We start from the raw sequence: 12,288 nt of genomic DNA, 5'->3' as shown, positions 1-12,288 counted from the left end.
CAGGACCGAAAGCTGGAGATCCAGTTGAAATGGGCGTTTGAGGTTGTGGCGCTGAGCCTTCGAGCAGCGATATGCGCCAATTTGATGCAGAGAGCATGTCTGTGTTGGATACAGGAAGCGGCCAGTCCCGGAACTAGCGGTGGAGAGGCGCCTTACAGTCCGCTCAGTTGGAAGCGGGTATCGCCTACATGGCAGATGCCCTGTATGATCTAGTGAGGACTTCGGCGAGAGGTATGGTCAACATGGTGTTAGCGAAGCGTCTCCTCTGGCTGGGGAATTGGGCTGCAGATTTGTCATCTAAATCCCAGTTATGCAACCTGCCCTTTAAGGGCAAGCTTTTGTTTGGAGAGGAACTGGATCAGTTGGTAAAATTGCTGGCGGAATCCAAGGGCAATCAGTTACGAGAAGACAGGAAATCGTCCAAGAAGGCCTACCCTCCTAGAACCCGTTTCCGGGACACATGTCAATACGAGACTAGCAGATACTCTGCGCCGTCTGCTTCTAAGCTGCCTACAGGACGTTAGCAGTCCTTTTGCGGGGGTTGCCGTCCTGGCAGGGACCCAGGACACCTGGGTGCGGGAAGCCCCAAATTCTCACAATGAAGCCATGAGCACCCATTCCGTCATCAAAGCTGTCGGCGGCAGATTATTCAACTTTTACACGGAATGGGCAAGGATTACCTCAGACTGGTGGGTGTTAGAGATCATCAGAGAGCGGTATGCCTTGGAATTCTCACAGCCGGTCCCAGAAGTATTTGTGGAATTCCGAGTGACCTCATGCAGCAAACATGAGGCGATCCAGGGGACCTTGCAACGACTTCTCGACCTCAAGGCTATTGTCCAGGTCCCAGAGACGCAGCAAGGCAGGGGCCGTTACTCGATTTACTTTGTGGTACCCAAAAAGGAGGGCACGTTTCGTCCCATTCTCGATCTCCAGAAAGTGAACCGTTATCACCGGATTCCTCATTTTTGGATGGAAACATTGCGGACGGTGAAGGCGGTTCAGACAGGGGAATTTCTAGCGTCTCTGGATCTCACCAAAGCGTATCTTCATATCCCCATAAGGTCCAGTCACCAGAGGTTTCTGCATTTCAAGGTGTTGGGACAACACTTCCAATTTTGAGCCCTTCCTTTTGGCCTCGCAACGACTCCTTGCATGTTCACAAAAGTAATGGTAGTGGCAGCATTCCTTCGCAAAGAGGGAATATTGGTCCACTCGTACCTGGACGACTGGTTGATTCGCGCAAAATCATGGGAGGACTGCGAGACATCAGTGTGCATGGTGATGTTCACGTTGCAGTCCCTGGGCTGGGTGATCAATGTCCAGAAGAGTCACTTGGTACCCACCCAGGTGTTGACTTATCTCGGTGCCCGATTCGATATCATACAAGGGAAGGTGTTTCTGTCAACAGATCGAATAACGAAGTTACAGGACCAGATTCACTCGCTCCTTCAGAGGAGCACACCCACAGTGTGGCATCATCTTCAAGTCTGGGATCCATGGCCTCCACTCTGGACTTAGTTCCCTGGGCGTTTGCCCACCTTCGCACCTTGCAACGGGCACTTTTGACTCAGTGGAGCCCGGTGTTGGAACAGGTTAAGCTTACAATGCCGCTACTTCAGGAGTCCGGGGTCAGTCTGTCGTGGTGGCTGTTGCGCGACAATCTCGAACGGGGAGTGAATTTGGACACTCCGAATTGGCTGATAATCTCCACCGATGCCAGTCTTTCTGGTTGGGGAGCGGTCTGCGTGGAATGGTCCACTCAAGGTCTATGGTCAGCAACGGAAGACTCGTGGTCTATTAATCGCCTCAAGACGAGAGCGGTACGCCTAGCCTTACAAGCCTTTCTCCCCTGGATTCAGGGCAGAATGGTATGAGTCTTCTCTAACAATGCGATGACGGTGGCGTACATCAACCGTCAAGTCGGGACGCAAAGTCCCGCTGTGGCGCTAGAAGCATGACTTCTGTTCGCCTGGGCGGAACATCATCTCGAGGGCATTGCTGCTTCGCATGTCGCGGGGGTGGAGAATGTTCAAGCGGATTTCCTCAGCAGACAACAACTCGATCCAGGAGAGTGGGAACTGTCCGCCGACGCGTGGAACCGCATTTGCGACAGGGGGGGCGTGCCTCAGTTGGACCTTTATGGCAACGCGGACGAATGCCAAGATGGAACGTTTCTTCAGTCGGTGAAAAGAGCAGGGCTCGGTGGGCATCGATGCCCTTGTGTGTCCCTGGCCCACGGGAATTCTGTTGTATGCCTTCCCCCCCTGGCTGCTCATAGGTCGGCTTCTCCGTCGCATAGAACTTCACCTGGGCCGGGTGGTCCTCATGGCACTGGAGTGGCCACGTTGTCCGTGGTTTGCGGATCTAGTGCGGCTAGCGCTCGAAGGCCTCTTGCAGCTGGCTCATCTGCCGCGTCTGCTTCAACAGGGGCCCATATTTTTGGATTGGGAGGATCACTTCTCTCTCGCGGCTTGGCTTTTGAGAGGCGACGTTTACGCTTAAGGGGCTATTCCGAGCAGGTAATTTCCACCCTTCTTCAAGCATGTTGCCCGGCTATCTCTTATGTGCGCGTCTGGAGGCTTTTTGAAGCGTGGTATTGTCAATGGGCCTGCGACCCTCTAACAGTTGGGGTTCCTCGAATTCTCGATTTTCTTCAGCAGGCACTGGCGTTCAATTCCCTTTGGGTACAGGTGGCGGCTCTGGGGGCCTTACGGGGACAGTTCAATGGTTGTTCCTTGACAGTTCACCCGGACATTGCTCGTTTTCTTAAAGGAGTTAAACATTCACGTCCTCCCGTCTGCCCCATATGCCCGGATTGGAGTCTCAATTTAGTTCTCCGGGTCCTTTGCGGTGCTCCTTTCGAACTTCTTAGCAGAGCTTTTTTGAAAGATCTGACCTTAAAGACGGTGTTTCTCGTGGCTATTTGCTCGGCGAATTTCTGAGCTGCAGGCGCTGTCGTGTTTGGATCCATTTCTACGTATCTCGGTGGATCGGGTGTCTTTGCGAAAGGTCCCGTCCTTTGTTCCTAAGATGGTTTCCTCCTTTCGTGTAAATCAGACGGTGGAACTTCCTGGGTTTCCACATTGGTCTCGGGGCTCTCCTCAGGATAGAGACCTTCATCTCTTGGATGTGCGCCGGGTGTTAATGCGCTACCTGGAGGTTACTAATGACTTCCGACATTCTGATTATTTGTTCGTCCTGTTCGGGGGTCCGAAGAAAGGAGACAAGGCATCTAAAGCGACCCTTGCTCGGTGGATTAAAGAAGCCATTAGTTTGGCATACGTTACCCATGGACGACAAGTCCCCTTGGGTCTCAGGGCTCACTCCACTAGAGCCCGGGCTGCTTCCTGGGCAGAGTGTCAGCTTTTGTCACTTCAGGAGATCTGTAGGGCGGTGGTGTGTATTCATACTTTCACGAAGCATTATCGCTTGAATGTGTCAAGGTGTCTGTTGAGTCGTCCTTCGAGGAGAGTGTGCTGCGTGCGGGTCTTTTGGGGGCCCGCCCAGTGTAAGGTGGTTTGGGTACATCCCACTTCTCTGGACTGATCCTGGTACGTATTGGGAAAAGAAAATTGGTTCTTACCTGCTAATTTTCGTTCCTGTAGTACCAAGGATCAGTCCAGAGGCCCACCTCTTATTTCAGATTCCAAAAAACTGTGTTGGCTACCATTGGCCGATATTGTGGCCTGAAGCATTTATTGAAGCTCCTTTTTTGGCAGAAAACGGATTGATGGAGCAGTTATGCACGGTTGGGTTAGTTTATTTTTTGTCTAGAGCAGAGGGGTAGTCCGGGTTTTTGATGTTTACTACCTCTCGCTCCTTAGTTCTGTTAGCCTGGGCTTGGGTACAGGACAATACTGAGGGACTGCAGGTGGCACTCTAGTATATATGGCAGTACCCAAAGCTTTGTTCTCTGACTCCATCTGCTGGTAGGGATGCACAACCCACTTCTCTGGACTGATCCTTGGTACTACAGGAACAAAATTAGGAGGTAAGAACCAATTTTCTTGTAATCTACCTAGCAGAGGGAGAAGTTAACGTTAGATGCAGTAACCACAGCCTTGGGAAAACACGTTTTTGTGAAGCAGCTGGTCAGAACGATTGAGCTTCTGTACCATCCATGCATATACCTGGAAGGTGGCACAGCTTACTGATTCGGGGTGTGTGGGTGCAGTTTAGGAGGAAGAAGCCGTGTGATCATGCCCAGCTCTTTCAGAGGAGCTGTGTTCCAAAGTGGCCTAGGTCCAGCTCACTCTTGTTCTCCTAACCTCATCGGACATATAGCGAGGTGAGAGGGAGAACGAGCACGGAGCGTTGATCATAAGCCATGCTCGTCTTGCAGTAATTCAGTGATTTAATGGCACACTAAGCGAACGAGGCATTCTGCTGTTTATTATCTGACCACAAAGTTTCAGTGCTTTCAAAGTGCCTTTCCTCCCGTCCATGAATGACTGCTTTGTTGTACTTGTTTCTGCAGTTGCGTAGAAGAGGAAACATTATTTATTTATCTTTCCTCCTTTATTTGCCATAATTTATTTTTCCCCTACGAAATTCGTAAGCTCTCTGTCCCCTAGGATTTTCCCTGCCCTGGCGGGTGCTTTCTCTGGGAATGGTGCATGCCTCTGCCCCGTTAGAGACAGCCTCCTCTCCTGTACCTTTCAGCCATCTTCCTGCAACAGTGCCATTTCCTGCGCCAGGCGGGCCAGTCCGAGAAAGCCGTCGCTCTCTTCCAGGCCATGAGCGACTTCACCTTTTTCAAACCGGACAGCCTCAGAGACGTGCCGACGAAGAGGCAGGTAAGGACTCTGCCTCCGAGGGCTTGGTATCTCTCTTGTCTTATTATGTGACTGTTTGTTTGAATGTGGACCTCGAAGTTTGAGAATTTACACATTAGCATAACTGATTCCCTGTATGTACCCGGATCAGTCCAAGACCATGGGTTATGCCTCCCTTCCAGCAGGTGGAGACAGAGAGAAACTTGAAAGGCTGCACCCTCACTTAACCTGGTGTGCCTCCTGCATCCCTTCAGTATTTCTCTGTCTCCAGCAGATGGAGGTGGTGCAAACCCTGCAGCCTTGTCCTGTTTTTGGGGTTAGGCTATCCCTTAAAATTAACTAAGAGTGAACTAGCTATAAGTTTTGAATCAAGCAAGTTTAGGAAAAAAAAAAAAAGGAGAAGCTCTTCTACAGAGGGGAGTGTTTCCCAATCCTCTCAGAGGGTTGCTGGATCCTGCGGTGTCATCCCCTCTGGTGGCAGGTTATTGGAGCTGGGGTTGGTAACTCCGCGGGGCTCCAGTCAGGTAAGGAGCTGGGGAAGAGATTACTGGTGGTCCAGTCCCTCTTACCCCCGTGGTGATTCTGAGCATTTAAAAAAATAAAAATAAAAAAAAAATTTTTCAAAAATTTTCTTTTTTGCTCTGCTGCAATCCAGGACCCCTCCCCATCTGAATCGCTGCGTTCTTAACGAAGTTACCAGAGAACAGGCCGAAACCCGCTCTTGTTTTCAGGGGTAGCGGAGGTGTCGGCAGAACAGGCAGCAAGCGGCTGGACAGCGGCAACCATTGGCCAGGAACCAAGCCTGGTCCTCGTCCTTTCGATGACGCAGAACTTCTCGAGAGGGGGGTTCTTCCTCCTCTCTCGCCTCTAGTCTGACCCAGTATGGCATGTTCTTATGTTCTTAAGACTACACAATTAGATGGGGCCGGCCCATCCCTCGATCCCTTGGGTTGGGGGTCGCCTGTCCCAGTTTTACGAGGCATGAGCTAGAATTACTTCCAATCAGTGGGTGCTAAGCATAATAGAACGAGGCTATGCTTTGGAATTTGCTTGGCCTCTCAGAGACTTCTACTTAATATCTCCATGCGGGTCCACAAGTCAAACGGCAGATTGTTCGTCAGACTCTTGAACGTCTCCTGGCTCTGGGAGCGGTAAAGCCAGTTCCTCCAGAACACTGGAGGAAAGGAAGGTACTTCATTTACTTTGTAGTTCCAGCCAATTTTGGACCTCAAGAAGGTAAACAAGTCTCTCAAGGTGCCACACTTTCGCATGGAGTCTCTGCATTCAGTCATCGCGGCGGTACACAGGGGAGAATTCCTGGCTTCTTTGGATCTGATGGAGGCATACTTGCACATTCCCATCCACGAAGATCATCAAAAGTTCCTTCGCTTTATGGTCCTGGGAATGCATTACCAATTCTGCGCTCTGCCTTTCGGTCTCGTGACCGCACCCCGTACATTCACCAAGGTCATGGTGGTTGTGGCGGCGTCCCTTCGGAGACAAGGCCTGCTCGTCAGGGCAAAGTCAAGGGACTGCTGTGTGGAGGCGATCCACAAGGTGACCACACTCTTGGAATCCCTCAGCTGGGTAATCAATCAGGCCAAGAGCAACCTTGTCTCCTCTCAGACATTGGAATTTCTGGGAGCCAGGTTTGACACTATGGTCGGGAAAGTTTTTCTTCCGACGGATCGAAGGAACAAACTAATGGGACAAGTTCGTCGCTTGTTGGTTCTTCCACTGCCCAAGGCCTGGGCCTACCTTCAAGTTCTCTGCTCGATAGCATCCATGCTGGAGGTGGTTCCTTGGGCCTTTGCTCATATGAGACCGTTACAACGAGCATTACTTTCCCAGTGGGATCCCAAGTCGGAGAATTTCCAATTCCCTCTGCCACTCACCGATCAGCCAGGTCCAGTCTTGGGTGGTGATTTTGCCCGCACAGCCTGTCTCAAGGGGTGGATCTGGAAGTCCCAAACTGGATAGTGGTGACCATGGATGCCAGCCTCTCCGGCTGGGGAGCTGTCTGCCAGTATCTTTCAGTACAGGGCAGCTGGTCCCCAGAGGAGTCCGGATGGCCAATCAATCGCTTGGAGACCAGAGTGGTTTGCTTGGCCTTGCTGCACTTTCTTCCTCACTTATGCCATCAGGCGGTTCGCGTCTTCTCCGACAATGCGACGACAGTGTTCTATATCAACCGTCAAGGAGGCACCAGAAGTCAAGCTGTAGCCGATGAGGCGGAGCTACTCATGGCTTGGGCGGAGCAAAATCTTGCGATGCTAGCGTCTTCTCACATTGCCGGGAATGACAACATACAAGTGGACTTCCTGAGTCGGAGGCGCATAGATCCCGGAGAGTGGGAACTCTCGGACAAGAGCGATGGATCTCATTTCTCGCAGATGGGGGACTGCCCACATGGACTTGATGGCAATGTGGGATAATGCCAAGGCTCCTCGCTTTTTCAGTCGCAGGAGAGATCACGGCGCAGAGGGAGTCGATGTGCTAGCACTTCCCTGGCTAACCTCAGTTCTCCTGTATGTGTTCCCTCCATGGCCTCTGGTGGGCAAGGTGCTTCGCAGGATAGAGGTCTACCCAGGGAGGGTAATCCTAATGGCTCCTGAGTGGCCCCTACGTCCGTGGTTTGCGGATCTCATCAATCTGGCCGTGGATGGCCCTCTACGACTCTGGCATCTTCCATGTCTTCTCCGTCAAGGGCCTATATATTTCGACCAGGCAGCTCGCTGTTGTCTAGTGGCTTGGCTTTTGAAAGGAGGAGATTGAGGAAGAAGGAGTATTCTGAGGAGGTGATCACTACACTGCTACAAGCCAAGAAACCGTCTACCTCTCTCTCATACATCAGGGCATGGAGGATTTTTGAGACATGGTGTCGTGAGCAAGAGATTCTTTCCAGACACGCTACGATTGCTCAGATGTTAAGCTTTTTGCAAAGTGGTTTAGCCAAGGGCTTGTCTCTTAACTCCCTCCGGATACAGGTGGCGGCCCTAGGCATTCTAGTTGGTACCTCGGTGGCGTCACATCCAGGATCCGAGGATAAGGCATTTGAAGCCCCCTGTCCATCCGGTATGTCCGTCATGGAGTCTTAATTTGGTTCTTTGCGTATTGTGTGATCCGCCATTTGAACCTATTAGGTCAGTGATGTTGAAGGACCTCACCTTGAAAACGGTGTTTTTGGTGGCTATATGCTCAGCTCGCCGAATTTCTGAGTTGCAGGCTCTCTCCTGTAGGGAGCCCTTTTTGAGAATCTCGGACTCGGGAGTTTCTCTTCTAACGGTTCCGTCCTTTTTGCCCAAAGTGGTCTCATCTTTTCATTTGTCAATCAGTTGAGCTTCCGGCTTTTCCTAATTTGTCGAACGATGTACAACACGCATGAGAGATTTGTCGGCTAGATGTTCGGCGTTCCTTGTTACGTTACTTGGAAGTCACAAATTATTTCAGACTCTCAGATCATTTGTTTGTCCTATGGATTGGTCCCAGGAAGGGTCATAAGGCATCTAAGACGATTGCACAATGGTTGAGAGAAGCCATTTCGTCTGCATACATTTGTAAAGGAAGACCTGTTCCTGAGGGCCTGAAGGCCCATTCAATTCGCTCTCAAGCAACTTCGTGGGCCGAATGGTATCGCCTCAGGAGATTTGCAGAGCTGCTACTTGGAAGATGCTCCACACATTTGCTCGCCACTTCTGCTTGGATGTTCAGGCACCTGGAGATTTTGGCAGTGGCATATTACGCTCGGGACTCGCGAGGTCCCACCCGGTTTAGGGAAGCTTTGGTACATCCCATGGTTTGGACTGATCCGGGTACGTACAAGGAAAAGAAAATTGGTTCTTACCTGATAATTTTCGTTCCTGGAGTACCACGGATCATTCCAGACGCCTGCCCAAAGACTAGGAGTGGGTAACGGGGATTTATAAAGTCCGCACGCGCTTATGCAGGTTATGCTATTGCGGAAAATACCCTCATACCAGGGCTAGTGCACATTTCCGCCCACCGGCGTCTTTTACTTTTATGTACTACCGCCAATTTGGCTGCCCAATTAAATTGCAATCATGGGGTAACCACCTTTTTGTTTAAACCATGATACACTGCCGCATTTCTTAGCAGTTTAATTCATTTCTCATTTTGTTTTCATTTCCCATTTTTGTCTTTACAAAAAAATGTTTTTAAAAAAAGATTTTAAATATTTTCTTCTTTTTATATATTTTTTATAATAACTTATTTGCTTTTTCAACCACAATTTTGGTCCCAGAAACTCTTTTACTCTCTATCATTTCTCATTTTCAAATTGGAAAGTGCTAAGAAAAAATTTTATGAGAAATGAATTAAACTGCTAAGAAATGCGGCAGTGTATCATGGTTTAAACAAAAAGGTGGTTACCCCATGATTGCAATTTAATTGGGCAGCCAAATTGGCGGTAGTACATAAAAGTAAAAGACGCCGGTGGGCGGAAATGTGCACTAGCCCTGGTATGATGGTATTTTCCACATTTTAAAACCATGAATAGAATGTGACCTTTTCTTTCTATTGTTGTTATCTAGTCACATTGTTGCCAGTTTTTTCTAATATTGGGTTATGCTATTGCAGCATACTAAGAAAGAAAGCTACGGTTACATGTTTATATGTTCACTCTTAAAGTTCTGTTCTTGCTTGATTCATTGCTAGTCTTATTCTGCTTTGATACTCTATATACTGAAGGGATGCAGGAGGCACATCAGGTTAAGTGAGGGTGCCTTTCAAATTTTTCTCTGTCTCCACCTGCTGGAAGGGAGGCATAACCCATGGTCTGGACTGATCCGTGGTACTACAGGAACGAAAATTAGCAGGTAAGAACCAATTTTCTTTTCCCAAGCTAGTCGTATATATTTATTTATAAGTTCTTATAGTATGCTGATCTTCCAATAAAATTATCTAGAGCGGGTTACAAAATTGCACATGCTTCACATTACATACATGAAATTGTTGCCTAGTAAGCATATAGCGTTATTAACTCTGCTTCTAGAATGTAGATTTAATCTTCATGTTGTGTTTAGATTGTCTGTCCCGCCATAACAGTCTGCTTATCACGGACTCTTGTATTTATGATGTGTATTCTCTCACCTTGTGCTGCCGATCTTATGGCTTCTTTGGCTTCACGGTGAGAGAAGAGAAGTGGTGGGTTAGATTCGTATTTTTGAGTTTGACCTGCAGTCTGAGTTTCCGGCCGCCAGCCCTGTCCTTTTCGATGATTGTTGCAGAACGGACCTTGAGGTCTTCCTTTCCTCCGCAGGTGGAGTTCTTCGAACCCTTCTGGGACAGCGGGGAGCCTCGGTTTGGGGAGAGAGGAGCCAAAGGCTGGAACTCCTGGATGCGTCAGCAAGAAAGGGGAGGCTGGGTTGTGCTCCACGGTAAGCCTTCCTTCTCAGCAGTAATCGCCCACTAATCAGCTTCCTGGGTACGAGGGGAAACCTTTTTTTTTGCAAATTCCGGTTTTTCAGGGGCTGTCTGGACCATGAGGCCCAGGTCCCAGACAACAGATGAGCACCGTCGGACTGCTCTGCGGCTCTCTGCTGCTGTCTCTTAGAAGCAGGTCTGGGAGCCGGGGGGGGGGGGGTCTCGGGGGGGGCCTGCCGCTGGGGAGGGACAGAGGAGCTCGCACGGTTTTTTGCGCCACACACCAACAGTGCCATGTGCCAACCTTGCCATCAAATGCTCGCATGGCGCCTCATGCTGTCTTACAGAGCCAGGGATTTTGTAGGTTGTGGTTTTTTTTTTTGTTTGCTGTTCCTTGGATTCTTTTCAGCGTGTGCACAGTTATCGGCACTTTTTACTTTCTATGTTCTGGATAGGAAGAGCGTTTAGAGGAGAGCTGTACCGGCATTCAGTGTTCATGTATTCATGTCACTTGCTTTCTGATTGGTCCCTTGACTGACAGCTGTCAGTGAAAGGCCCAATCCCTGTCAGAAGGGGATCGGGAGAGGGCGGGGTTGCTCACTGTGTGTTTCAGGGGATCGGGCAGGAGAGGACATGCTGTGCCTGTTAAGCTGCTTCTGTTTGGATATATGTTGGGGTTTTTTTGGCAGGGGAGGCAGTTCTCAGGCTAACTTTGGTCGACCAGTTAGTGCTAGCCAGATAAATGTAAATCACACTCTGAAATAGCCTTCCTTTTTTTTTTAATCTGACAAAGTTTTAGCTGTGTAATGATTTACACTCTAAAACATAACTGTTCAGCATGGAGGGAAATTTGAAACACGAGATTTGTCTAAGTCTTGAACGCAGCTGGAAAAACCCCTTTGAATATTGACCATATATAAATAGATGTAGACAGATAATGTGTGCGTTTCCATATCTGAGCGCTCCTAATTCTGTACTTGGCCCTCGTCTCAGTGCCACCGTACTTGCTCCTTGCTGCTCCAGTTAGTGGTCTTTCATGGACCCCAGCAAGGAGATCCAAGAGCACTCACGTGTCGGCTGCAACTGGTTTCCAGGTTGCAGAAAAACATGACACTTCTTGTAGAAACTTGTCTCGCCTAGTACAGGTGTTTTAGGGCTCTGTTACCCCCCCTTAGGAAGCATTTCAGCATAGCCAGATCTTATGTCTTTCAAACCGAGATGGTGAACGGCAGTGGGGGACTTTGTATCAGGCAAACTGGGCTGCAAGAGCAGGGCCTGACATCTTTAACACAGGAATCCTAAACAGAGGAACTTCAGTCTAGCAGACTCAGGAAGTCAGCAAGGTTGAAATACTGCCTGGATGCGTCCAGTGCTCTTTCAGAAAGAAACAAATACCTCCTGTGTATTGTTTACTTTCTTGCCGGTATGGTTGCCCTCTGATTTCCTTTCTGGCCAGTCGGAAAGCTACCATAGAATCATGCAGCTGTACGTGGTAGGGGAGGAGAGGGGCACAGGGATTCCCGTGACGTACCGCCAGCCTGGAACCACAAGACAACGCCTGATGTTCCCCTGTGTGTGTTATAACACTGGGCACCTTCCGGGAGCATGTCACCACCTTTTGGTGAGCCATCTTGAAGTGTGACTTGAGGTCGGCTGTGCCAGACGCTGTGATGTCCAGGGTGGGGCAGCGAGTTCAGTTTTGTAATCTGTGTGGTGTATATTTTTAGATGATAAGGAGGAGGAGGAAGATGACGTAGAGGATGAGCCAGAAATAGAGGATAAAACGCGTCCAAAATGGCAGATCTGGCTGGAGATGGAGTGTGCACGCGAAGCCAAGCACTGGCTGCCCTGGAGACCCAGCAAAGCCGGTGGCCAGTCGGAAGAGGACTGCGAGGACCCAGAGAGACAGGTGGGCTGGCCTGGGCTTCTAGAACACATGTTCTGAACTAAACTTGATTTAGCCACCAGTGAAAGCACTCGTTTAAAAAATGACAAGTGTGAGTTGAATAATTATTTTTTTAAAGAATTATTATAGTCTTCAAAAATGTGCTAGGTACATTGAGGCAAGGCCCTAGAACAAGAATTCCTGCCAGGGGAGAACTGGGAAGGCTTTTCTCAGCAGATTAAA

At 49.4% G+C, this 12,288-nt stretch overlaps 1 protein-coding gene across 2 annotated transcripts in view; it reads left to right on the top strand.

The window, feature by feature from the left end:
- Positions 1–12,288, top strand: part of NRDE2 (NRDE-2, necessary for RNA interference, domain containing) — a 58,382-nt gene that overhangs the window by 34,644 nt on the left and 11,450 nt on the right. For both annotated transcript variants that reach the window (XM_029597781.1, XM_029597780.1), the window contains exons 7-9: positions 4,666–4,799; positions 10,057–10,174; positions 11,888–12,069. In XM_029597781.1, the coding sequence (XP_029453641.1) occupies positions 4,666–4,799; positions 10,057–10,174; positions 11,888–12,069 (434 nt within the window). The remainder of the gene's footprint in view (positions 1–4,665; positions 4,800–10,056; positions 10,175–11,887; positions 12,070–12,288) is intronic.

Source organism: Rhinatrema bivittatum, chromosome 4 (assembly GCF_901001135.1).
Source record: "Rhinatrema bivittatum chromosome 4, aRhiBiv1.1, whole genome shotgun sequence".
NCBI lineage: Eukaryota > Metazoa > Chordata > Amphibia > Gymnophiona > Rhinatrematidae > Rhinatrema > Rhinatrema bivittatum.
This window is presented reverse-complemented; position numbering and strand designations above follow the sequence as displayed.